The sequence below is a fragment of the Amblyraja radiata genome, chromosome 1, assembly GCF_010909765.2.
Source record: "Amblyraja radiata isolate CabotCenter1 chromosome 1, sAmbRad1.1.pri, whole genome shotgun sequence".
Classification (NCBI taxonomy): domain Eukaryota; kingdom Metazoa; phylum Chordata; class Chondrichthyes; order Rajiformes; family Rajidae; genus Amblyraja; species Amblyraja radiata.
The window spans coordinates 141192525-141217131 of record NC_045956.1 but is presented as its reverse complement, the minus strand read 5'-3'; the positions used below and the strand labels follow the sequence as shown (position 1 = coordinate 141217131).

Here is a 24607-nt window from a genome sequence, read left to right as displayed (position 1 = left end):
TTCGAGCAGCTCCTGAATGTGCTAGGAAGCTCACAATTGGCCAGCAGATGAAAGTGGGAAGAAGCAGCCCAATATTATGCCGCCGTCATAAAATTATGGGCGGTGGCCATGACCATTAGCATTCCAAAGAGAAACTGGACAGCAAGAATATAGGTCCATTAATTACTGCAGTTTAGGAGGTTTACCACAATGTTGCCTGGATTAGATGGTTTCATCTACAGAGAGAGGTTGGATAGACTTGGAGATTTTTCTCTGGAACATCAGTTTGAGGCGAGACTGACGAATCTTATAGAATTTTTCGAGGATGTAACTAGTAGCGTGGATAGGGGAGAACCAGTGGATGTGGTGTATCTGGACTTCCAGAAGGCTTTCGACAAGGTCCCACATAAGAGATTAGTATACAAACTTAAAGCACACGGCATTGGGGGTTCAGTATTGATGTGGATAGAGAACTGGCTGGCAAACAGGAAGCAAAGAGTAGGAGTAAACGGGTCCTTTTCACAATGGCGGGCAGTGACTAGTGGGGTACCGCAAGGCTCAGTGCTGGGACCCCAGCTATTTACAATATATATTAATGATCTGGATGAGGGAATTGAAGGCAATATCTCCAAGTTTGCGGATGACACTAAGCTGGGGGGCAGTGTTAGCTGTGAGGAGGATGCTAGGAGACTGCAAGGTGACTTGGATAGGCTGGGTGAGTGGGCAAATGTTTGGCAGATGCAGTATAATGTGGATAAATGTGAGGTTATCCATTTTGGTGGCAAAAACAGGAAAGCAGACTATTATCTAAATGGTGGCCGATTAGGAAAAGGGGAGATGCAGCGAGACCTGGGTGTCATGGTACACCAGTCATTGAAAGTAGGCATGCAGGTGCAGCAGGCAGTGAAGAAAGCGAATGGTATGTTAGCTTTCATAGAAAAAGGATTTGAGTATAGGAGCAGGGAGGTTCTACTGCAGTTGTACAGGGTCTTGGTGAGACCACACCTGGAGTATTGCGTACAGTTTTGGTCTCCAAATCTGAGGAAGGACATTATTGCCATAGAGGGAGTGCAGAGAAGGTTCACCAGACTGATTCCTGGGATGTCAGGACTGTCTTATGAAGAAAGATTGGATAGACTTGGTTTATACTCTCTAGAATTTAGGAGATTGAGAGGGGAACTTATAGAAACCTACAAAATTCTTAAGGGGTTGGACAGGCTAGATGCAGGAAGATTGTTCCCGATGTTGGGGAAGTCCAGGACAAGGGGTCACAGCTTAAGGATAAGGGGGAAATCCTTTAAAACCGAGATGAGAAAAACTTTTTTCACACAGAGAGTGGTGAATCTCTGGAACTCTCTGCCATAGAGGGTAGTTGGGCCAGTTAATTGGCTATATTTAAGAGGGAGTTAGATGTGGCCCTTGTGGCTAAAGGGATCAGAGGGTATGGAGAGAAGGCAGGTACGGGATACTGAGTTGGATGATCAGCCATGATCATATTGAATGGCGGTGCAGGCTCGAAGGGCCGAATGGCCTACTCCTGCACCTAATTTCTATGTTTCTATGATAGATGTATATAAAATTATGAGGCATAAATAAGGTAGACAGTCAGAATCTTTTTGCCAGGGTGGAAATGTCCAACACGAGAGGGCATAGCTATGAGGTGTGAGGGCGAAAGTTTAATGGAGATGTGTGGAGCAATTTATCTTTACACAAAGAGAGTGGCGGGGACCTGGAACACATTGCTTGGGGTGGTGGTGGAGGCAGATACGATAATGGCATTTAAGAGACTTTTAGATAGGGACATGAAAGTGTAGGGAATAGAGGGATATGGATATGTAGGAAAGGATTGTGGATGCTGGTTTAAATCGAAGGTAGACACAAAATGCTGGACAGGCAGCATCTGAGACACAAAACTCAGTGGGACAGGCAGCATCTGAGGGATCTGGATGATGTATAGGCAGATAAAATCAGGTTAACTCGGCAAACATTGGGATGAAGGGCCTGTTCCTGTGCTGGATGGTTTTCTATGTTTAGACATTTTGAGACAATCTTTTTACAGAAAACAGTCTGTTGTGGCTATTGTGCCACTGATTATTATTCTCAATTATAATCAGTGAATTACTTACCATTGAGAAATCTTTCTCGCCATCCCTCATTTTAAGTCATCATAGGTGTAATATCCATTGTGAAGTAATTAATGTGTATATCTGCATGTGTGCATATTGGTTGCTTTGCTTTTTATATGACAACCAAAACTATACTTCAAAATAAAACATTGTCTATAAAGAGCTTTGGAATGTTGTGAATGGTGCTACATAAATGTGAATATTTCTTTCTTGCAAATAGTACTCACAAATCCTTTAACATTGGTCTGTCAACTCTGACTCCCTCTACAAAAAAGGCCAGAGCAGACTCTTTTTCCTCAGAAGGCTCAAATCCTTCAATGTGTGTAATGATATGCTGCACATGTTTTACAACACGGTGGTTGCAAGTGTTATTTTCTACGCTGTTGTCTGCTGGGGCAACAGCATTAGTGCAAAAAACAACAAGAAACTGGTTAAATGAGCTAGCTCAGTGCTGGAGGGGAGAGTAGACTCTGGGATGGATGTGCTTGAGAGGCGTATGAGGCACAAGGTGCAGGTCATCCTGAAAAACCCCGGGCATCCCCTCCATGTAATTCTGGAGAGTCAAAAGAGCACTCGGAACAACAACCGGCTCCTCTTCCTGCCCTGTAGAACGGAGCGGTTCAGGAGATCCTTCACCCCCGCAGCCATTAGATTTTATAATTCGGCTGTAGGGGGATGCATTTTGCAATTTTTAATTTTTAACTGTTAATTATTGGTCTTTTTAAGTATTTATTGCTCTCAGGTAGTGTCCACATTGTATTCTGTCTGCGTTCGTTTTAAATCTGTGGGTTTGTTGGTTGGGGGCTTCTGGACATCTGAATTTCCCTGAGGGGATCAATAAAGTATTTATTATTATTATTATTATTATTATTATTAACATTGTATAAAAACACAAACAAAGCTTATTTTTCAAGCATTTACTATCTTTATTTCAGATTTCCAGCATCTGCATTTAAATTTTTTCATCCATTTCACAAATAGCGGTGCTGAGCTACTATCCACCACATTTGAGACTATCTTTAATTAGACTTTACTGGACTTTATTTTGCACCATACGTTGTTCCCTTTATCCTGTATCCGTTCACTGTGGACGGCTCGATTGTAATCACATATAGTCTTTCCTCTGCCACAAAAAGCTTCACACTGTACACGGCAACAAACTAAACTACTGTAAACTAACAATTGTGTGTATTTGGTGATGATTTTATTGCAGAATCAATTAGCTTGACCAATGCACAACTAGTTCCTGTCAAAATTACATTCTCCCACCTCAATTGTATGATATTTTTGCCACAAATTGTACATCTCAATAACAGCCATACGTTACCACTTACTGTTCACATAATAGTCATTACTTTGTAAAAGCAACATGTCACCATAAATCTGCAAGAAGTTCAACAGGTTTTAAAATTCAGCTTGGGGCATAATGTTCTCCAAGTTGCCATGGAAACTCATTGAATGGCGAATGTATTTGAATATTAGTCTTTTGTTCTTGATGTGTAAAAGCTGTAAAAGTGGATTGTTCTCCTTCTATTCTATGGCAGCTCACTTGAATTAATGCTGTGACGGCCACCTCTCTTTATCGCCACTGCAGACAACATTATGGTGGGTATTTTTCAGGCTTCTGTTGTTGTAGTGTGGTTTCCTTTTCATAGTGGCTTCTGTTTTGCAAGCATATCCTTTTCTCATGTTGCAGTACATAGAGTGTTTGCAAATGTGTATATATATATATATAATGTTTCATCACTGTAATCCAGACTAACCCACTTGGCAGTGAAACGTCTTCTAACATTAATCTGATCATGTTCTTAATTAAAAAAATAAAACCATTTCCTCTGCCTTTTCCTTCTGCATCAGAGAGTAATTGAGTTGCCGAATAGGGTTTGCATTTGTCTGAAAATAATAACCCTGCTCATACCTAGCTAAGGTATAATCATTCTAAGTGATTGGCTAGCTGAAAATATCCGTGGAATAGAGTAGCAAGTTTCTTGGATTGCCTCATGCATATAAAGGAAGTTGTAATAAAATACAGTGGCTGACTGGGTTGACATACCTAACAGACTGGTTATTTTTATTATTTTACAGTAGAAGATGAACAAAGGGATGCACACTTGGAAATGTGAATGGTTCATAAAGTGGAATTTATCTTCATTTGAAATTTAGGTGCCATTTCTTAACTTGTTGATAAACACAAACTTTCTTGTTGAGGATTACGCCTCAAGAAAGGATATTTTTAAGGATGTTTTAATATACTCTTTCCCATGGCTGGAGGCTATTCGAGCTTGAGGTCATTATGGAACCTCGAAAAGTCACCTATTCCTATTCTCCAGAGATGCTGCCTGACCCGCTGAGTTACTTCAGCATTTTGTGTGTATCGTCTGTGTATCAGCATTTGTAGAAAAAAGGGTCTCGACCCGAAACGTCACCTATTCCTATTCTCCGCCTAGCCCGCTTAGTTATTCCAGCCTTTTTACAACAAAATGTCTACAGTTCTTTCCTAGACATCTTCCCAGTAGTTTCCCTTTCTGCATAGATTCAAGAAAAACATACTAAATGTGAACTTTAGGCCACCACAAGGTTGGAAGCATTTAGATTATAGGTTTTCTGTGAGACTACTCATAGAAGATAGGGTTGTGGTGGAAGCCTGGAGGACTGTGATCAGTGGAGCTCCACAGGGATTGTACTGGGACCTCCTTTGTTTGAGATATATATAAATGCCTTAGATGTAAAAATAGATATGTTGGTAAGTCTGCAGACAACACCAAAGTGGAGTGATTGACAGTAAGGAAGCTTGTCAAAACATACAGTGGACATAGATCAGCTACAGAAATGGGTGAAGAAATGGCATATATAAATATACACACACACACACACACACACACACACACACACACACACACACACACACACACACACACACACACACACACACACACACACACACACACACGCACACGAGTTATAAAGAAGGCATATTGCCAAAATTGTGGCATTGTACAGGCCCCTACGAAGGGGGTGGCATGAGTGGGGGTGCGGGCGGGCCTGAACGGCGGAGCTGAGCGGGGGGGGGGGGGATTGCGGACGGGCCTGAACGGAGGGTCTGAGTGGGGGGGGGGGGGGTGCGGACGGGCCTAAACGGCGGGTCTGAGCGGGGGGGGGCGGTGCGGGGTGGTGGCAAGATTTTTTTTATTACTCTGGGGGGAAATAAGGGGGGTGCGTTCGCCATGATTGTATGCAAGAGTTAAAAAGTCATGTTGAAGATGCATAGGCCTTTGGTTGGGTCATGTTTGGTGTATAGTTTGCAATTCTGGTTGCCCCAGAAGGTGCAGATGAGGTTTACCAGAATGTTGCCTGGATTAGAGTGTATTAGCTACAAGGAGTGATTGTACAAACTTGGATTGTTTTCTCTGAAGCATCAGAGGCTGAGGGAAGACCTGTTAGAAGTATATAGGGTAAACAGTCAGAAACATTTTCCCAAGGTCAAATGTTAGACTAGAGGGCAATGCTTTAAGCTGAGAGGGGCAAAGTATAAAGGGGATGTATGGGGCAGGTTTTTTACACAGAGGATGGTGGGTGCCTGGAACGAGCTGCCGGGGTGGTGGGAGACGCAGATACGATAGTTGCGTTGAAGGGGCTTTCAGATATGCACTTGGATATACAGTGAATGGAGGGATATGGATCTGGTGTGGGCTGAGGAGATTCGTTTAACTTGGCAACATGTTCTGCATGGACATTGTGGCCAAAGGTCCTGTTCCTGTGCTGTTAAGTTCTATGTTGTCGTAGCTTAATCAATATTTATTTCATTATTAGTCATCTGGGGTCAATTTTCAATCCATTAAAAAGTTTATTGGACAAATCTCTAATGAAGAGATCCTTTGCGCCTGTCAGTATTTCTTTTGAGGATTAAACTTTTAATGTAGTGTGAATAATAATGAAGGGGCCTTTTTCTCTGAGGAGGGAACAGAATTAATGATTATTCTATCACTTATCCCTCATTTCCACAGGTACAGTGTATGACACGGACAGCATCTCCAGGCAGATAGAGACAGAAGCTGATATCAGGCATCAGACGGCCTTAGTAAGCCATCTGGTATATTTAATTTCAGTTTGAAAATATTTAATCTAATCTTTCAGTTCGATGGAGAAGATTTCTGGCCTTTGGAGGTGCCGTGCTGGCTGGCGTATTACAAATGTAATAATAGTTCAAAAGTTTTTGGGAAGACTGTTGAAATGTTTCCACAGCCAAGGCATAAATAACATACAAGGAATATACAGAAAAAAATATTAAAATATGCTGATGAAGTTCTAATTAACAGTATCACTGGGGTGCACTGACAATCACTTGCACAGTACATGTTTATCATGGATAGTTGCCAATATTAGATAAATGATGCGCAAATATGTAGCTGGTTATTTTTAGAATGAACGATGTCCTAAACTGATCTGTTGTCACTTGATTGTATGGAGTCTGCAGTATTAGCCTGGACTGTACCAGGAGCATGATACTACAGGTCACAAACTAGCCCTATGGCTATGTTTGACGCAGAACCTCTAAACACGGAGTACAAGGACCTCCTACAGTAGGAATCATTGGATCACCAATGTTAAAACATGGCAAATATGTAAAATCTGGTGCACTATGTGTAATTATGTACTCTGAGGTGTACTGGCTTTCTGATGGGCAGAAGTCGGTGCTAAAGGTAATCGATACAGTTGCAGTGAAAATTGTGGCTAGGCGCAGCAATTTTGGCGACTACACTGTGTATGTGTGGACTTGATTGAAGAGTTGACCTCATCCACTATAATCTGAATAATATCCAAGTTTTGTTTAAGTGTGATTTTTTTTTTATGGGACTCACTGGTGCTTTTTCGGTATTTCTTTAAAATACTTGCAAATGTTGAAAATCCAAACCAAAAGAAAAATAAGTTCATAGAGTGAATAAGTTAAACTGCTGGAGGAATCAGCAGATCGGGCAGCATCCATCGAGCGAAATGGACAGATGGTGTTTTGGGCTGCAAGCCATTTCTTTAGAGGAGTCCCAACCCAAAACACCACTCTTTCAATGTCCTCTTCATTGTGCAGTTTGTAGAACTAGTTTTACAATCCAGGTTGGAGGGAAGATTTCCTTCCACAGATGCTTTTGTTTTTGTTCTTTTAATCTTTTATCCCGTGTCTTCTATTGTATACCACTGAAGGAGATGCACTGAAATTTTGTTGTACAGTTGCTGTGCAATGACAATAAAACGTATTTGATTTTGATTTTGATTTGATTTGATGCTGACTGACCCACTTAGTCCTGTTGAATCCCTCAGTGAGTTTATTTGCTGAATCTAGTGATTTGGGTGTCTTTATGTCTTGAGTTATGCACATTATCTCATTTGCATTGTATGACTAACTCACTGTCTCTCCTTGCATGTCCACATGTTTTTAGTTGCTGAGATAATATCTGCATTTGGTATTCTGATGAAAGCACGGTGTACATTTTATGTTTCATCAACTCGTACCTCTAGTACCATATCTCTCATCAATTGGGAAATAGTCAGTAGAGTCATAGAGAGTCATAGAGTGATACAGTGTGGAAACAGGCCCTTGGCCCTACTTGCCCACACTGGCCAACATGTCCCAGCTACACCAGTCCCACCTGCCAGCATTTAGTCCATATCCCTCCAAACCTGTCCAATCCATGTCTAACTACTTCTTAAATGTTGGGATGCCTCAACTACCTCTTCTGGCAGTTTGTTCCATACATCCACACCATTGTGTGAAAAAGTTAGCCCTAGGTTCCTATTAAATCATTCCCCCTTCACCTTAAACCTACTTAAGTACTACTGGTTTTTAATCCAGAACGGGCACTCCAATTTCCCCACTAAATGTCATCGAGACCCCTCTTTATTCATTGCATTATTTATTCATTGCATCATTTCATTGTTTAGAATTGCTTGTTTCATTTGCTATATTTATTGATTGTGATTGGATTGTTTCAGATTTTGTAGAAAGAAAACATTTTTACAATTTTCTATATGAAAAGAAAAATCAATTCTGATTTGTTTTAATGCTATCCTAGATTTTATTTTATTTACAGAGTTGAGACTTACAACCTAGTCAATGGAACTTGGTTGGTTGAGTTCCCAAATTGTGAGAGTTTTGTTCAAGGGGCTTATTTGTGCCTGGACTAACCGAGTTGAGCAGATCAAACACGTGTTGTAAAAGCTGCTGGGTTGTTGTTCTACTGACTTAACTGGGACGGTCATTTTGACGGTCTTCAAAGTGTTGGCTTGGTGGCTGTGAAAAATTAAACATAATACATTGTTATCGTGCAAATCATATTGTGACCCCAAATCAGAAACTATGTGAGATCCTGTGGCTGCTGTACTGATAAGGTAATCATAATATGTTTGGCTGTTCAGTTGGAGTTTAAGATAACTGCCATTAAAAGAGGAAATGGCAAGGCATGCAGGAGTATTTACGACTTTTGAAGATAATTGTTTGCAGATTTTGGTGAACAATTAATTGGCCTGTACAGCCATCAGCTTCTTTCAACTGGTACAGGATTACTTTTTATAAACTTAGCACACATGGTGATAAGTGGAATTTTATAAAGTGGTTGAAATTGTGACGGACCGATACAAATACCTTGATGTTTTAGTTCTAATGTCTCAGTTACTAGATGAATGGCTGAGCCACACAGACAAGAAAGGGGGTGAAAGGTCAGGCAGCAATTCTGGAAAACATGATAGGTGACGTTTCGGGTTGAGACCCTTCTTCAGACTGTGTGTACGTGTGTGTGTACGTGTATACGTACGTGTTTGTGTGTACGTGTGGAAAAAGGGGAGAGCCAGGACAAAGTGTGGCAGGTAATGGGTCGGCACAGAGGGGTGGTTCGACAGGCAAGTGTTTGGAACAAAGGCCAGAGATAAGAACAGTAGCTGTGAGACAGGTTGCAAGAACTGCGGATTGTTAAGCCTGAGGCAGGAAAATCACAGGAGGGAAAATGCTCAATTTTGAAATATCCAAAAATTCTTCTACAGCTGAACAGGTATGAGCAAGCCAATGGTTGATATTGCCTCTTCAGCCTTTTTTAAGATTTGTTGACTAAGATTTTCCTATTATGTGATGTGACTGCCAAATAATGCATCCCTGAAGTGTCATCAAGCATTTAACAATGTTAAAGATCTATGTAGTGCACTTTTGTTATTGAACAGATGCATCTTTCTCACCATGGCTGACGTAACACATTGTGAACATGAGGCAAGAATGTGAGTGCATGCTCTTTAAGTATTTCTACCCATTAATCATCAAATAAATGCGCAAATCCCTTCTAAATGACTGAAATGAATTGTGAGAGGACAGATATTGTGACACATGCATGTGAGGTAAAACATTTCTGTGGCTGTAACATCAATATGGGCACAAAATAGAACGTTCTGCTATATTTGCGTAAGGAGGGATTTAATCTCATTACAATACAGAATGCTTCTCCTAGTTTATTCTGGATGCAAACATTTATTTGATGAAGCCACTCTGCTTGTATTACAGTTACCTGGCTGACCAGTGCTGGAATGGCGGATGTGTCTACCTGATCATGCTCCGTCGGATCAAACGCAAAGCTCCTCCTCCTCCTTCTAACGGCACCAAAGTTGAACCCAGCACAAGCACAAGCTCTGATCCAAGTCGAAGCCCCACGCAAAATGGCAAACGGACTCGAAAGTTTGGTGTTGTTTCCCGCTCCTCACTTAACAGAGACAGCCGGGAGAGTCACGACTCTGAGCACGAGAATGGATATCACGTGTCCTTGGAGCCTGAATGTACAAAAATGGAAGCAGTGGACACAGATTGTACCCACAAAGCCAACATTGCCACTGATGATCAGGATATAGAAAAGCAGCTTCCCAATGGGACTTCCGCTCTATCAAAAGTACACTTCAGAACTAGACTTTCAGAAACTGGGAAAAGGGACTCTAAGCAGAGTGAACACTCCACTCAGGTAACATAGTCTACACTCTCCTTTTGGAGAATATCCACAGTGGCAATGGGTTCAAATATTTATTTGAGTGTCCTTGTTTAATTTCAATATTTATATATTTTTATTTCTTAATCACTTAATTGCATGAACTAAATAATTAACAAATTAAACTGTGGGTGCAGAACCGCTGCTATCTCAACTAAATTGATTGTCTGCGCCATGCACTGTCTGTTTCATCTTGAATTCATTGTCCACCTCGGACTAGAGGGCACAGCCTCAGGATTAAAGGACGTTCCTTTAGGAAGGAGATGAGGAGAAATTTCATTGGTCACAGGGTGGTAAATCTGTGGAATTCTTTGCGCAGAACGAATGTGGAGGCCAAGTCAATGGATATTTTTAAGGCAGAGATAGATCGATACTTGATTAGTACGGGTGTCGGGGGTTATGGGGAGGAGGCAGGAGAATGGGGTTAGGAGGAAGAGATAGATCAGCCATGATTGAATGGCGGAGTAGTCTTGATGGGCTGAACGAACCAATTCTGCTCCTATCACTTATGACCTTATAACCCATGCCTATAGGCAAGGCCTTCGTTAGCACAGAACCATAATCCCTGTCTTGTCAGCTGTTAAACCTCCTGTTTAAATTAAATGTTTACGAGTGTCTTTGACATTCAACAGCATTCTCTACTAATCAGACCTCCTAAAAGTTAAAAACACCAAAAATCAGTTAAAACACTTTTAAAACATGCAATGAATTAAACGATTAACATATTCGATTAACCTACTCAACTAATATAAACTTTTACTTACCTTTCTTCTGGCGACCAATTTCTCCCATTGATATAAGAAAGTCCATGATGTTTACTTGTGACATCTGGAAAATCTGAGCAAACCCTGAGGAATCCAGCTGTGTAGCACACAGGCCCCTACTGAGTGATAACATTACTTTACAGCCTTCACTTGGGAATTGCCCATTTATGGACATAAGCATTAACAAAACCATTGTGAATCTCAGTCAAAGGTTTCACCTTTTAATCATTTAAGATGTGTGCCTGCCCCTGTCCCACCAGTCACAGATGGCATTTGGTGTTACCTTCTGTTAAATATACTTTCTTTATATGGGACTGATGCAAAATGCCTTTGTAGAGAAGGTTATCATATTTTGTTAGGAGGAAAAGTTTAACTCATTTTTTGAATAGTGATTGATTTCTTTGGAGGACACATCTTTAAAACATGTGGCATGTCTTTACAATTGCAGTTCTTTATCATCATTGAAGGGGTATAATGCCAAAGAGGCTTTTGCCTCTTTTGATTTGTGTTGTTCTCCATTCTGCGCTGATCTTCTCAATGTACTCTGTCTAATCTGCATTCCTACCCATTGAAGTCAAAGGGATCTCAGATCCTGAGATCTCGAACCTTGAGTAGGATCCAACCTGACTGCAATTTTCCAGTGGAAATGCTGGAGAATCACTGCTAAGTTCCACTTCAGTAGATCTGAGATATCTGTGATTAGCTTCCTGTGTGTAGGAAGGAACTGCAGATGCTGGTTTAAAACGAAGATAGACACAAAATGCTGAAGTAACTCAGCGGGACAGGCAGCATCTCTGGAGAGAAGGAATGGGTGACGTTTCAGGTCGAGACCCTTCTTCAGACTTCTTCAGTCTGAAGAAGGGTCTCAACCCGAAACGTCACCCATTCCCTTTCTCCAGAGATGCAGCCTGACCCACTGAGTTATTAGCTTCCTGTGTATTGAGGTCCCAGCATGCTGCTATTCCCATGTTGAGTGCTGGTGCCTCTTGTTTGACAGTGTCAGCATATGCCAGTGAGAGCTCACTTTATAAAATGATTATCACCTTTCTTCGTCTAATTGCCCAAGCACAGAAAGTTATTTCTCCTGCCCCCTGCTGGAGCTTCTGCTGAACTTTGTTCATATTGAGTGAAGCAGGAATCAAATCAAGTCTTCTCACAGCCTGAAAAGCATTGCATCCTATTGTCCTAACACTCAGCATCACCATATCACCTGCAAATGAAATTCCTATTGCATTTTGTAGGGTATATTCTTCAAACTTAGATCTAAGTGACAAGTAATACCTGACAGCAGTCTGAGAAGCAGAAACACAGAATTTGTTCAGCCTAGTGATGGGATCTCCTGGTATCTAAGCACCCAAGGATGTATTTTGTTGCTGTGCATTATGGAGACAAGTTGACATTTTGTATGTTCACTATTATTCAAACAATCTATCTGTATAAACATTCTGCTGGAACTCTGTGGGCCGAGCAGCACTTGTGGGGTGATGGGGAATTGTTGATGTTTATGGTCAAAACCATCCATTGGCCCTGAATGCCGACAATACCTTTCTCTGCATCAATATTATTTAGCTCTCTGGGCTCCTCCAGCAAATTGTTTGTTGTTCCTGAATCCAGCATCTGCAGTCTCTTGTGTCTCCAATTTATTTGTATAATTATGGCATTATACAGTGGTGTTTTAAGTTTGGTGGAGAAAAAGACTCCTGTTATGATGGATCTTTAAGGAAATAATTTCTTTCTTGGTGCTGGTAAGACCTATTCTTACGATTGTAAAGCAATTTAAGGCATGTTTTGTAGATGATGACTAATGCCAGGCGTTGTGCCCACATAATTGAGATAAAATGCTGCTCATTCATCATGTATTTTTCCGGAGGTTAAATCCATGACCTACGATCTCAAACTGACCCACCCGTTCAAATGGCGTTTTATTCCCCTCCATTTCCAATATGCATTATTTATTAATTCCCTTCGGATTTTCCTGTTGTTTATCTTTAATCCTTTTTTTTGGGAATTGCCAGATGCTATCAAGAGCTGAGCTTCAGAAAGGTACACAAAATTGCTGGGGAAACTCAGCGGGTGCAGCAGCATCTATGGAGCGAAGAAAATAGGCGACGTTTCGGGCCGAAACCCTTCTTCAGACTGAAGCTTCAGAAAGATTCAGTTTAGTTTAGCTTAGTTTAGTTCAGCTTATTGTCACTTGTATCGAGGTCAAGTGAAAGCTTTTGTTGTGTGCTAACTAGTCAGCAGAAAGACAATACATGATTACAATCGATCCATTTACAGTGTATAGATACATGATAAGGGAATAACGCTTAGTGCAAGGTAAAGCCTGCAAAGCTTGATTAAGGATAGTCCAAGAGTCATCAAAGAGTTAGATAGTAGTAGTTTTACACTGCTCTCAGGTTGTGGTAGGATGATTCAGCTGCCTGATGACAGCTGGGAAGAAAATGTCCCCGCATCCTGTGGTGTGCGTTTTCACACTTCTTTACCTTTTGCCTGATGGGAGAGGGGTGAAGAGGGAGTGGCTAGGGTGTGACTCGTCCTTGCCGAGGCAGCATGAGGTATAAATGGAGTCAATAGAAGGGAGAGGTAGGAACAAACTGCAGATGCTGGTTTACACCAAAGAGGCACAAAATGCTGGAGTAACTCAGCGGGATAGGCAGCGTCCCTGGAGAGAAGGAATGGATGACCTTCCATCTGTGGCAGTGACTGGGTACCGACGCTGGCTGGGCTGTTTGACGTCTTCTGTTCAAAGCAAGCGTAGAATGTATCGAGCATGTCGGGGAGGGAATGGTTTCCCAGCGATACTGCCCTACTTCACCCTATAGCCGTTACAGCATGACTCTGCGACCCGCTGAGTCCCGCCAGCAGTATGTATTTTGTCTCCGTATTCCAGCATCTGCAGGCTCTTGTGACTGTGTTCTCTACCACTGGTCTCAAGCTGAATGTCAATGAAAGATAAGATGGGACTGAAGGCAGCTGCAGTGTTTGAGTACATCCTTGCACAGCAGAAGGAGCGGAACCAAAAACTTGTCTTGTTACGGTCAGCATTTAGAAAGCCATCAAACTCAAGCAGAAGTGCTGGAGGAACTCAGTGGGTCAGGCAGTATCTGTGCAGGGATTGGAGAGGCAATGTTTTGGGTCGGGACCCTTGATTGAGGTAAAATTCAATCTGTTTATTACCTTCAGAATGGCAGTAAGTCAGTAGGGATCAAAATTACCATCTCCATCTAATAGATGCATTTTCGGGTCTGAAACTTCACCCATTCCTCTCCAGAGATGCTGCCTGTACCGCTGAGTTACACCAGCACATTGTGTCGAGCTTCAATAGAAGGGAGGTTGGTTTGTGTGATGGTCTGGGCTGCGTCCACAATTCGTTGCAATTTCTTGCGGTTTTGGATGGTGCTGTTCCCAAACCAAGCTGCGATGCATCCTGATAAAATGCTTTCTATGGTGCAACTGTAGAAGTTGGTGAGAGTTGTATGGGGTCATGCCAAACTTCCTATGCATTCTTAAGGCCCTGTCCCACTTTCCCCGAGTTACTCACAAACTCTCCTGAGTTTTCCCCTTGATTCGAACTCAGGGAATGTCGGTAGCGAGCTCGTAGGAGGCCGTAGGAGTTCGTAGGTGTTTTGTAGCGGCTCGTAATGCCAGCCATAGGAACTCGGGGCATCAGGTAAGTCGGGACGTTTTTTCAATATGTTGATAAATGTCCACGAGTTTAAATAAATAGCCCCGAGTACCTACGAATGGCTATTACCGTAATTCTCCGAATTCGAATCAAGGGGAAAACTCGGGAGTGTTCGTGAGTAACTCGGGAAAGTGGGACAGGGCCTCAAGGAAGTAGAGGCGTTGGTGTGCTTTCTTCGTCGTTGCTTCAATATGGGTGGTCCAGGAGAAGTTGTTGGTCATATTGACTCCTAGGATATTGACATTTTCATCCATCTCTACTTTGGCACCATCAATGCAAACTGGGGTATGTGTACCGCTTCACGTCCTGAAGTCGATCACTATCTCCTTCGTCTTGCTGACGTTGAGAGAAAGGTTGTTGTCCCAACACCAGGTTCTCAATCTCCTTCCTGTACTCCGTTTCAGAATTATTTAATATCCGGCCCACAATGGCAGTGTCATCTGTGAAAGGTTAGCTCTATACTGGAGAAATTGATCTTCAAATATAATTTGTCCTGAACTATGTTCTAAGGTGTTTAATGGCCATAAAAGCATAATATGAATGGAAGCAGTATCTTGGCATTTGTTTAAAAATGATGGTAATGTGATTAAATCCACAGTAGCACACATCTGTTTCTCACTATTTACAAGGACCTGCTGTGGTCAATATGTACAGTTTTAGCACATTGTAAATGGTTGGCATTTACTACTGGATGGAAGCTGATAAATCTTTAAAAATGCACCACTTCAAGTTCCAAGCCATTTTGATTCCATTTTCAGTGCCCTCAATATTTAGTTGGAGTCATACAGTGTAGAAACAGGATCCTCAGCCCAACTTGCCCACACCGACCAACATGCCCCATCTGCCTGTGTTTGGTCCAATCCCTCCAAACATATACTATCCATGTACCTGTCCAAATGTTTTTTAATCATCGTGATAGTATCTGCCTCAATTACCTCCTCCGGCAGCTCATTTCATATACTTACCACCCTATGTGTAAAAACAAGTTGCCTCTCGTGTCTATAAAATCTTCCCCCTCTCACTTTAAACCCATGTCCTCTGGTTCTTGCTTCCTCTACTCTGGGTAAAATACACTGCATTTACTCTATCTAATACTCCCATGATCTTATACACCTGCATAAAATCACCCCTCCAAGGAATAAAGTACTACCTCCCCAACCTAGTCCTGCAGCTCAGGTCCTCTAGTCCTGACAACATTCTCGTAAATCTTCTCTGCATCCTTTCCAGCTTAAAAACATCTTTGCTATGACAGTGACCAAAATTGAACGCAATGCTCCAAATGTCACCTCATCAATGTCCTGTACAAATGTAACATGGCCTCTACTCAATACTTAGACTAATGAAGGCCATCGTGCCGAAAGCGTCCTTGACCACCCTATCTACTTGTGTCACTACTTCCAAGGAACTGTGCACCTGCACATCTAGATGCCCCATAGTCTTACCAAAATGCAACACCTTGCACTTCTCTGTATTAAACTCGATCCATCACTCCTCAGTCCACCTGTCCAACCGATCAAAATCACGTGCAGTTTTTGTCAACCACCTTCACTATCTACAATATCACCCACTTTAGTGTAATCTACAAACTTACCAATCACGCTTTCTACATACTCATCCAAATCATTGATGTAGATGTCAAACAGTAGTAGTCCAAGCACCGAACCCTGAGGCACACCACTGGCCACAGACATCCAGTCTGCGAAGCAACCTTCTTCTGCTCTGTGCTTCTTTCCAATTTTCAATCATGTCGGCTATCTCTCCTTGGATCCCATGCAATCCAACCTTCCAGAGCAGCCTACCATGTGGAACCTTATCAGATGCCTTATTGAAATCCAAATATACGTCTGCAGGTCTGTCCCAATTCTTTTTGGCCAAATCTTCAAAAAACTTGGATAGATTTTTTTTCTTTGGCCGTTTTCCTTTATGTGTCTGGATTTGGTTACACAAACTCATTTCACTTAGTTCTTATGGTTGGCATAAAGAGTAAATGCCCTTGGCACCGGTTTGAAGTCTGATTTCATGATGTGCCAAGAAATAGACGGCTAGTGTACTTGCACCACCTTGTTATTCGACTCTCCTGAGTTTTTTTTGGCAGTGCATATAAAATGTAGTTTTGTGCTTGTTCCTTCTGGAGGACTAAAAAAATGTTTAATATCTTCTGAAATACATTAGATTAGTTTAGTAGAGAGATACAGCGCAGAAACAGGCATTTGGCCCACCGAGTCCGCACCGACCAGCGATCCCAGCAAATTAACGCTATCCTACACACAGTAGGGACAATTTTTACATTTACACCAAGCCAGTTAACCTACAAACCTGTACGTCTTTGGAGTGTGGGAGGAAACCGAAGATCTTGGAGAAAACCCACGCAGGTCACAGGAAGAACGTACAAACTCCGCACAGACAAGCACCCGTAGTTAGGATTGAACCCGGGTCTCTGGCTCTGTAAGGCAGTAGCTATGCCACCATGCCGACCTAAGACATCGCAAATGGTGAATAGTGAGGCCACATGTAAATTGGAGGGACATCATATTTTGTTTGGGTAGTTTACAACCCAGCGGTATGACCATTGAATTCTCTAATTTTAGGTAGCTTCTACAAATACACACCCACCCCAACTCCTCCCTCTCACTCACCAACCCCATGCCCCTCTGCCCCCCCCCCCCCCCCCCCCTCCCCACACCACCACCCCCTTCCACCACTAAAAGTCCTTTTGTAAATCCACCGCCCCAGCCAACAATCGGCCTATCGGGGAACAACCCTGCCTGGGGTAATCTGTTCTTGGCTGTAATTTGTCTGTGTTTTTTTAAATTATTGCTTTCAGCTCCCCCACCCTCCCTGTAGAGAGAAATTGTCAATCTTTCAGGTCAATGATTTTTCATCACAATCAATTTAATAGATTTGTGGTGTTTGTTATAATTGTAGAAGTAATCCAAATAATTTTTCAAAATCATTTCCAGTTTTACTCAAGAATTTTCAAAATCAAAATATTACAACTAAGAGAAATATCAAGCATTTTATTGCCATAAATGTACACTTGTCGTAGCTGAGTTGTGATGTGTGGATATATTTTAAATGCTCTGTCCAACCAGGTATGTCGTGTTTCGAGGCTGTTAGCAAGGCATCATAGAATTAGTTCCTCAGTGGGAATTTAAAGAAAATATATACATCTGTTTTGATAGTGTAAGTTAAATGCAAAATAATTTGGGCAATCTATTTTTTGTAAAATACCCTGACATGAGCCAGATAGGGCTCTTGAAGATAGCTGAGTCAGGGGATATGGGGGAGAAGGCAGGAACGGGGTACTGATTGGGATGATCAGCCATGATCACATTGAATGGCGGTGCTGGCTCGAAGGGCCGAATGGCCTACTCCTGCACCGATTGTCTATTGTCCTACCCTTCACAATGAAGGTCACTGTGAGGCTGACAGTATCCTCAGGAAATGTCTTAAATTTGGTGGAAGCAGCTGTTCCCAGTATGCTTGAAGTTCTCCAAACAGGGTTGCAGCAAGAAACCTGCACCATACCTCTGGAATTTCAGGTAGTTTATATAAATCTCACATGCAAGCTGCAGCTGGACTTCTTATTTACTACTCCCAGTAAAGAATGTACATTTGCACCAATAAAATCCTTGGCGTTTCTTTTGGTTCTAAATTATTTTATAAAACAACTGAAAATATGATTAGCTCGACAATTGTATGAAATTTTATTCCCCATAGCAAGTCTTTCATAAATACCCCAAATCGTTTAGATTTTGACCATCTCCCTGAGCCAATTAGTTGCAGTCTTTTCACAAAACCCCAATTAAATTTTAGCCATTGAAAATAATGCACATTTCAACCTGGTCTGTTGGCTTTCTGGCTTCTTGTTGAAACAGATGATATAGGACTTTGCAATTATCAATTCAGAGAATCCAAACCAGTCTAAACTTTGAAACGCAGATTGTTCCAGATAAACTTACTGAAACGTTTTGTGGAAGTAATAGAATAAGCCTCCAGCAGACTCCACTTCTGTGCGCTGGGGTTTCCATATTCCACTTCACAAGCCGACCACGGAAATGTAAGACATTTTCTAAGGGTTTCTGCAAATAGAAAGCACTGAGGAGATTTTGCAGTGGAGCAGTAAAATAATGGCACAAGGAACTGCAGATGCTGGGATTTTCCATAGAACACAAAAGTGCTGAAGTAACTCAGTGGGTCAGGCAGCATTTCTGGAGAACATGGGTGGGAAACGTTTTTAGTCGAGATGCTGGGTGTCTCAAATGCCTTGATAAAATGCATGTGCATAAGATCAAGTGTTCTCTTATCGTTAACGCACCTCATACAACCTCGAAAATGCAGTTAAGGTGGAATGACATTATCTTTCCCTAAATCCTTGCCAACTGTCATTGATTAACTTCTGTTTCTCTAACCACTGATACACGGCATCCCTCAATGTTTTTGAAACTATTTTGCCTACGACAGAAAAAGGTGAATTTATTATGGGGAACAAGGAAATGGCAGTTGAGATGAACAGGTACTTTGTTTGTGTCTTCCTTCGTGAAGACAGAACCAATCTCCCAGATGTACTAGTGGCCAGAGGACCCAGGGTGATGAAGGAACTGAAGGAAATCCACATTAGGCAGGAAATGGTGTTGGGTAGACTGATGGGACTGAAGGCTGATAAATCCCCAGGGCCGGATGGTCTGCATCCCAGGGTGCAGATGCTCCCCGATTTACGATGCTTCGACTTACGATATTTCGACTTTACAATGGTACAAACGCTGGGCAACGGCAGCGAGCCGCAGCTCACCTCCGGTCACGTGAGCAAATTGTATTAAATACGTTTTCAACTTACGATATTTTCGATTTACAATGGGTTTATCGGAACGTAACCCCATCGCAGGTCGAGGAGCACATGTACCTAAGGAGGTGCTCAAGAAATCGTGGACGCATTGGTGATCATTTTCCAATATTCTATAGATTCAGGATCAGTTCCTGTGGATTGGAGGGTAGCTAATGTTATCCCACATTTTAAGAAAGGCTGGAGAGAGAAAACAGGGAATTATAGACCAGTTAGCCTGACATCGGTGGTGGGGAAGATGCTGGAGTCAATTATAAAAGATGAAATGGCGGCACATTTGGATAGCAGTAACATGATCGGTCTGAGTCAGCATGGATTTATGAAGGTGAAATCAAGCTTGACTAATCATCTGGAATTTTTTGAAAATGTAACTAGGAAAATGGACAAGGGAGAGCCAGTGGATGTAGTGTACCTGGACTTTCGGAAAGTCTTTGACAAGGTTTTTTGTTGGTGATTTGTTGGCAGACAAGAAACAAAGAATAGGGATTAACGGGTCCCTTTCAGAATGACAGGCAGTGACTAGTGGGGTACCGCAAGGCTTGGTCCTGGGACCGCAGCTATTTACAATATACATTAATAAGTTAGATGAAGGGATAAAAAATAACATTAGCAAATTTGTAGATGACACAAAGCTAGGTGGCAGTGTGAACTGTGAAGAGGATGCTATGAGGATGCAGGGTGACTTGAACAGGTTGCGAGAGTGTGCAGATGCATGGCAGATGCAGTTTAATGTGGATAAATGTGAGGTTATCCACTTTGGTGGCAAGAACAGGAAGGCAGATTATTATCTGAATGGTGTGAAGTTAGGAAAAGGGGAAGTACAACGAGATCTGGGTGTCCTTGTACATCAGTCACTGAAAGTAAGCATGCAGGTACAGCAGGCAGTGAAGAAAGCAAATGGCATGTTGGCCTTAATAACAACAGGAGTTGAGAATAGTAGCAAAGAGGTCCTTCTGCAGTTGTACAGGGCCCTGATGAGACCACACCTGGATATTGCGTGCAGTTTTGGTCTCCAAATTTGAGGAAGGACATTCTTGCTATTGAGGGAGTGCAGTGTAGGTTCGCAAGGTTAATTCACGGGATGGTTGGACTGTCATATGTTGAAAGAATGGAGCGACTGGGCTTGTATACACTGGAATTTAGGAAGAGATGAGATCTCATTGAAAGGTATAAGATTATTAAGGGGTTGGACATGCCTAAGGCAGGAAACGTGTTCCTGATGTTGGCGGAGTGCAGAACCAGAGGTCACAGTTTAAGAATAAATGGGTAGACCATTTAGAACGGAGATGAGGAAAAACTTTTTCACCCAGAGAGTTGTGAATCTGTGGAATGCTCTGCCTCAGAAGGCAATGGAGGCCGATTCTCTGGATGCTTTCAAGAGAGAGTTAAGTGCCAATCCCACTTACGCAATTTTTTTGGGCGACTTGCCGGCACCCGTCATAATCGCCGCGGGTCTCCGAAAATTTTCAACATGTTGAAAATCCAGCGGCGACCAGTACAAGGTACGACTCTTTGGGCGACTACTCATGACCATACAGGCTTCGCCCAGCTACATGTCGCCAGATTGTCGCCTGTATGGTTGTGAGTAGTCTGCTCAGTCACCCAAAGACTCGTAGCGTCTTTCTGATCGCCGCTGAATTTTCAACATGTTGAACATTTTCGGCGACCTATGGCGGGTGCCGGCAGTCGCTGAAGAAGTCGCGTAAGTGGGACAGGCCCATTAGATAGAGTTGTTAAACATAACCGGAGACGAGGGATATGGGGAGAAGGCAGGAACGGGGTACAGATTGTGGATGATCAGCCATGATCACAGTGAATGGCGGTGCTGGCTCAAAGGGCCGAATGGCCAACTCCTGCACCTATTGTCTATTGACTGATCTAAAACTGACTACCCTTTGCAAACACTGATACTACTTTCATCAATCTTTCTGTTCCCAGCACCACAGCTGTAGCGAAACAGAATAACAAAATTATAATTGGAGTTTGTGCAAGACAGATGTTGAGCTAATTGGCCTGTGGTTTCCTGATTTCTGTGTCTCTCCCTTTTTGAATAAAGGAAGTATGTTTTCCATTTTCCAATCTAAAGGAATCTTCCCAGAATCTAGGGAACTTTCCACATCAAATATCTGACTTGGATGAAGTCAATTAAAACTGATAACTCGTAACCTATTTCAAACAATTTTGCTGAGGTAATTGTAATTTTCCTGATATCCTCTCTTCCTTGCAATTCCCACTTTTATTTCTGTGATGTAACTTGTATCCTCATGCAAACTACGGGATTAGATTCACTGGTTATATCCTTGTTTTCAATTATTAATTTCCTAGGCTCATTTTCTATCGGTCCAATACTTGGTTAACTCCTCATTGTTGAATATCTATAGAAACCCTGAATATTTTTTTGTTATGAACCATATCTCTCTTCCGAGGATATTATTAGTCTGCAATGGGCTTGAGAAAGATTGATGATTGGGGGAAAACCAGACAAATGGAGTTTAATGAGGGATGTGTGAGGTCATGTACTTTCCATCATTCACTGCAGCCTCTTGCATTCCTCTGGGTTGGAACAGCCGCACCAGACAGGGTATTTTCTAAGTACATCTCAAAGAGTCATAGAATGGAAGCTTGTTACAGTGTACGGAGATGTGCTGAATCTCTTAAAACTTGTAAGAAGTTAGAGGAGCAGGTGCACCTTCTTCATGATCACATCTATATGCTGAGCCCAGGACAGGTCATCTGTTGTTAACGGACAAGAATTTCAAGCTGCTAACTCTCTCCACCACTGACTCACTGATGAAAACTGGCATTTAACCTCCCGACTTCCCATTTCTTAAGTATGATAAGGTCATAACTGACAGGAGTAGAATTAGGCCACTTGGCCCATCAAGTCTACTCCACCATTCAATCATGGCATATCTCTCTCCCTTCTAACCCCATTCTCCTGCCTTCTCCCCATAACCTCTGACACCTGTACTAATCAACAATCTATCTATCTCTGTGTTAAAAATATCCACTGACTTGACCTCCACAGCCTTCTGTAGCAAAGAATTCCACAGATTCACCACCCTCTGACTAAATAAATGTCTCCTCATCTCCTTCCTAAAAGAACTTCCTTTAATTCTGAGGCTATGACCTCTAGTCCTAGACTCTTCCACTGGTGGAAACATCTTCTCCACGTCCACTCTATCAAAGCCTTTCACTATTCTATATGTTTCAATGAGGTCCCCCCTCATTCTTCTAAACTTCAGTGAGTACTGGGCCAGTGCTGACAAACGCTCATCATAGGTGAACCTACTCATTCCTGATATCATTGTTTTAAACCTCCTCTGGACCCTCTCCAGAGCCAGCACATCCTTCCTCAGATATGGTGCCCAAAATTGCTCAGAATATTAGTTGTTGAGTTTATTATTGTCACATGTACCAAGGTACAGTGAAAAGCTTTTTTGTTGTTGCATGCTGTCCAGTCAGTGAAAAAACGATACATTATTACCATCAAGGCCCTTAGCCTCGGTGATGTTAGAGAGGGATTATTGTTGAGGCAACAGTCAACCAGGTACTCTAACTCTCTCCTAAAGGCTGACTCATCACCAGCTGTGATTCGGTGGTGGTGTTGGTGAACTTATAGATGGCATTGGAGCTGTGCTGAGCCACACAAGTCATGGGTGTAAACGGAGTAGAAGAGAGGGCTAAGCATGCAGCCTTGACATGCACCTATGTTAATGGTCATTGAGGAGGCAATGTCATTACTGATCCAAGGTAGACACAAAATGCTGGAGTAACTCAGCGGGACAGGCAGCATCTCTGGAGAGAAGGAATGGGTGACGTTTCGGGTCGAGGCCCTTCTTCAGACTGATGTCAGGGGAGTGGGTGGTACATCGATAAGGAAGTGTGTAGATAAGGAAGTGTAATGTATGAAAAGAGGACAAAGAGAATAAAGATCAAGAAAAATCAGCATCTGCCATTCCTTCCTAATTGCTGATCCATGCTGTCTGAGTTACAAGGACATCAAGGATCCGGTTGCAAAGGAAGTTATAGAAGCCACGTCTTGGAGCTCGGAGGAGATGATCATGTGGAACACAGAGTGGTGGACAATGTGTCTGACATGTGTGTTTCTGTTATCCAGATGGTCCACAGCAGAGTTGAAAACCAGTGAGAAGATAGCTGTTAAACTGTTGTGGTGAAAGGCAAATATATGGGGATCCAGGTCATTTCTGAGGCAGAAGTTGAATTGTGTCATTATCAACCTGTCATTACGGTGAAGGAAGTGCGACTGGATGGTAGCCATTGAGGCACTGAGGCGGGTCACCTTGCTCTTCTTGGAATAATGACCTTTGGAAGCAGGTAGGAACCTCAGACTGCATAGCACGAGGTTGAAGATGCCCTTGAATAGGGAGCGATAGCTACAAAATATGGCGTCAGTCATTTAAAACTTAACAATGTAGACATTTCTTGTCTCAAAAGGTAGTGAATCTCTGGAATTCTCTGCCACTGGGGGTGGTGGAGATTTGATCATTGGATGTATTTAAGCTGTTGATAGATAAAAATATGAAAAATTGAGGAATTGAGTATTATGGGGAGCAGACAGAGAACAGGAGTTGAGCCCAGCATAGATCAGCTGTGGTCTATGGCTGATCCGTGCTGGCAGGCAGGCTGCCAACCCTCGGTGGTCTACTCCTGCTCATATTTTACATAGAAACATAGAAAATAGGTGCAGGAGTTGACTGTTCGGCCCTTCGAGCCATTTTCTTGCGATCCTCCTGCTTCTCTAAAGTCCAGTTCTTTATATTTGGTGGAAGATGCACTGAAATAAAACTGTGCTTTTTCTGCAAAGCCCCCATAGGTTTACACTATCGGCAGCCCATGTTCAGATTCATAAGTTCATAAGTGATAGGAGCAGAATTAGGCCACTCGGACCATCAAGCCTATGCCATTCAACCCCATGCTCATTCCTTCTCCCCATAACCCCTGACACCTGTACTAATCAAGAATCTATCAATATCTGCATTAAAAAATATCCATTGACGGCCTCCACAGCCTTCTGTGGCAATGATTCAGCGGATGATAATTGCCAAATAATCGTTTCTTGATGATTACTTGATTTTATGTGAATCTGGCAGATAGCTTGTTTACCACAGATTAACTCTGTAAATGAAGTTTAAAGTTAAAGCAAAAAAATTAACAGCAAAACCTATTCAAATGTT

General features: G+C 42.2%; 1 protein-coding gene across 4 annotated transcripts in view; it reads left to right on the top strand.

Annotated features, from left to right (window-relative positions):
- pdzd2 (PDZ domain containing 2) overlaps positions 1 to 24607 on the top strand; it is a 376364-nt gene that overhangs the window by 204031 nt on the left and 147726 nt on the right. For 3 of the 4 annotated variants that reach the window (XM_033031783.1, XM_033031770.1, XM_033031792.1), the window contains one exon: positions 9643 to 10090. In XM_033031783.1, the coding sequence (XP_032887674.1) occupies positions 9643 to 10090 (448 nt within the window). Of the gene's footprint in view, positions 1 to 3632; positions 3711 to 9642; positions 10091 to 24607 lie in introns of those variants that run through there. The other variant, XM_033031799.1, reaches the window with a different exon arrangement.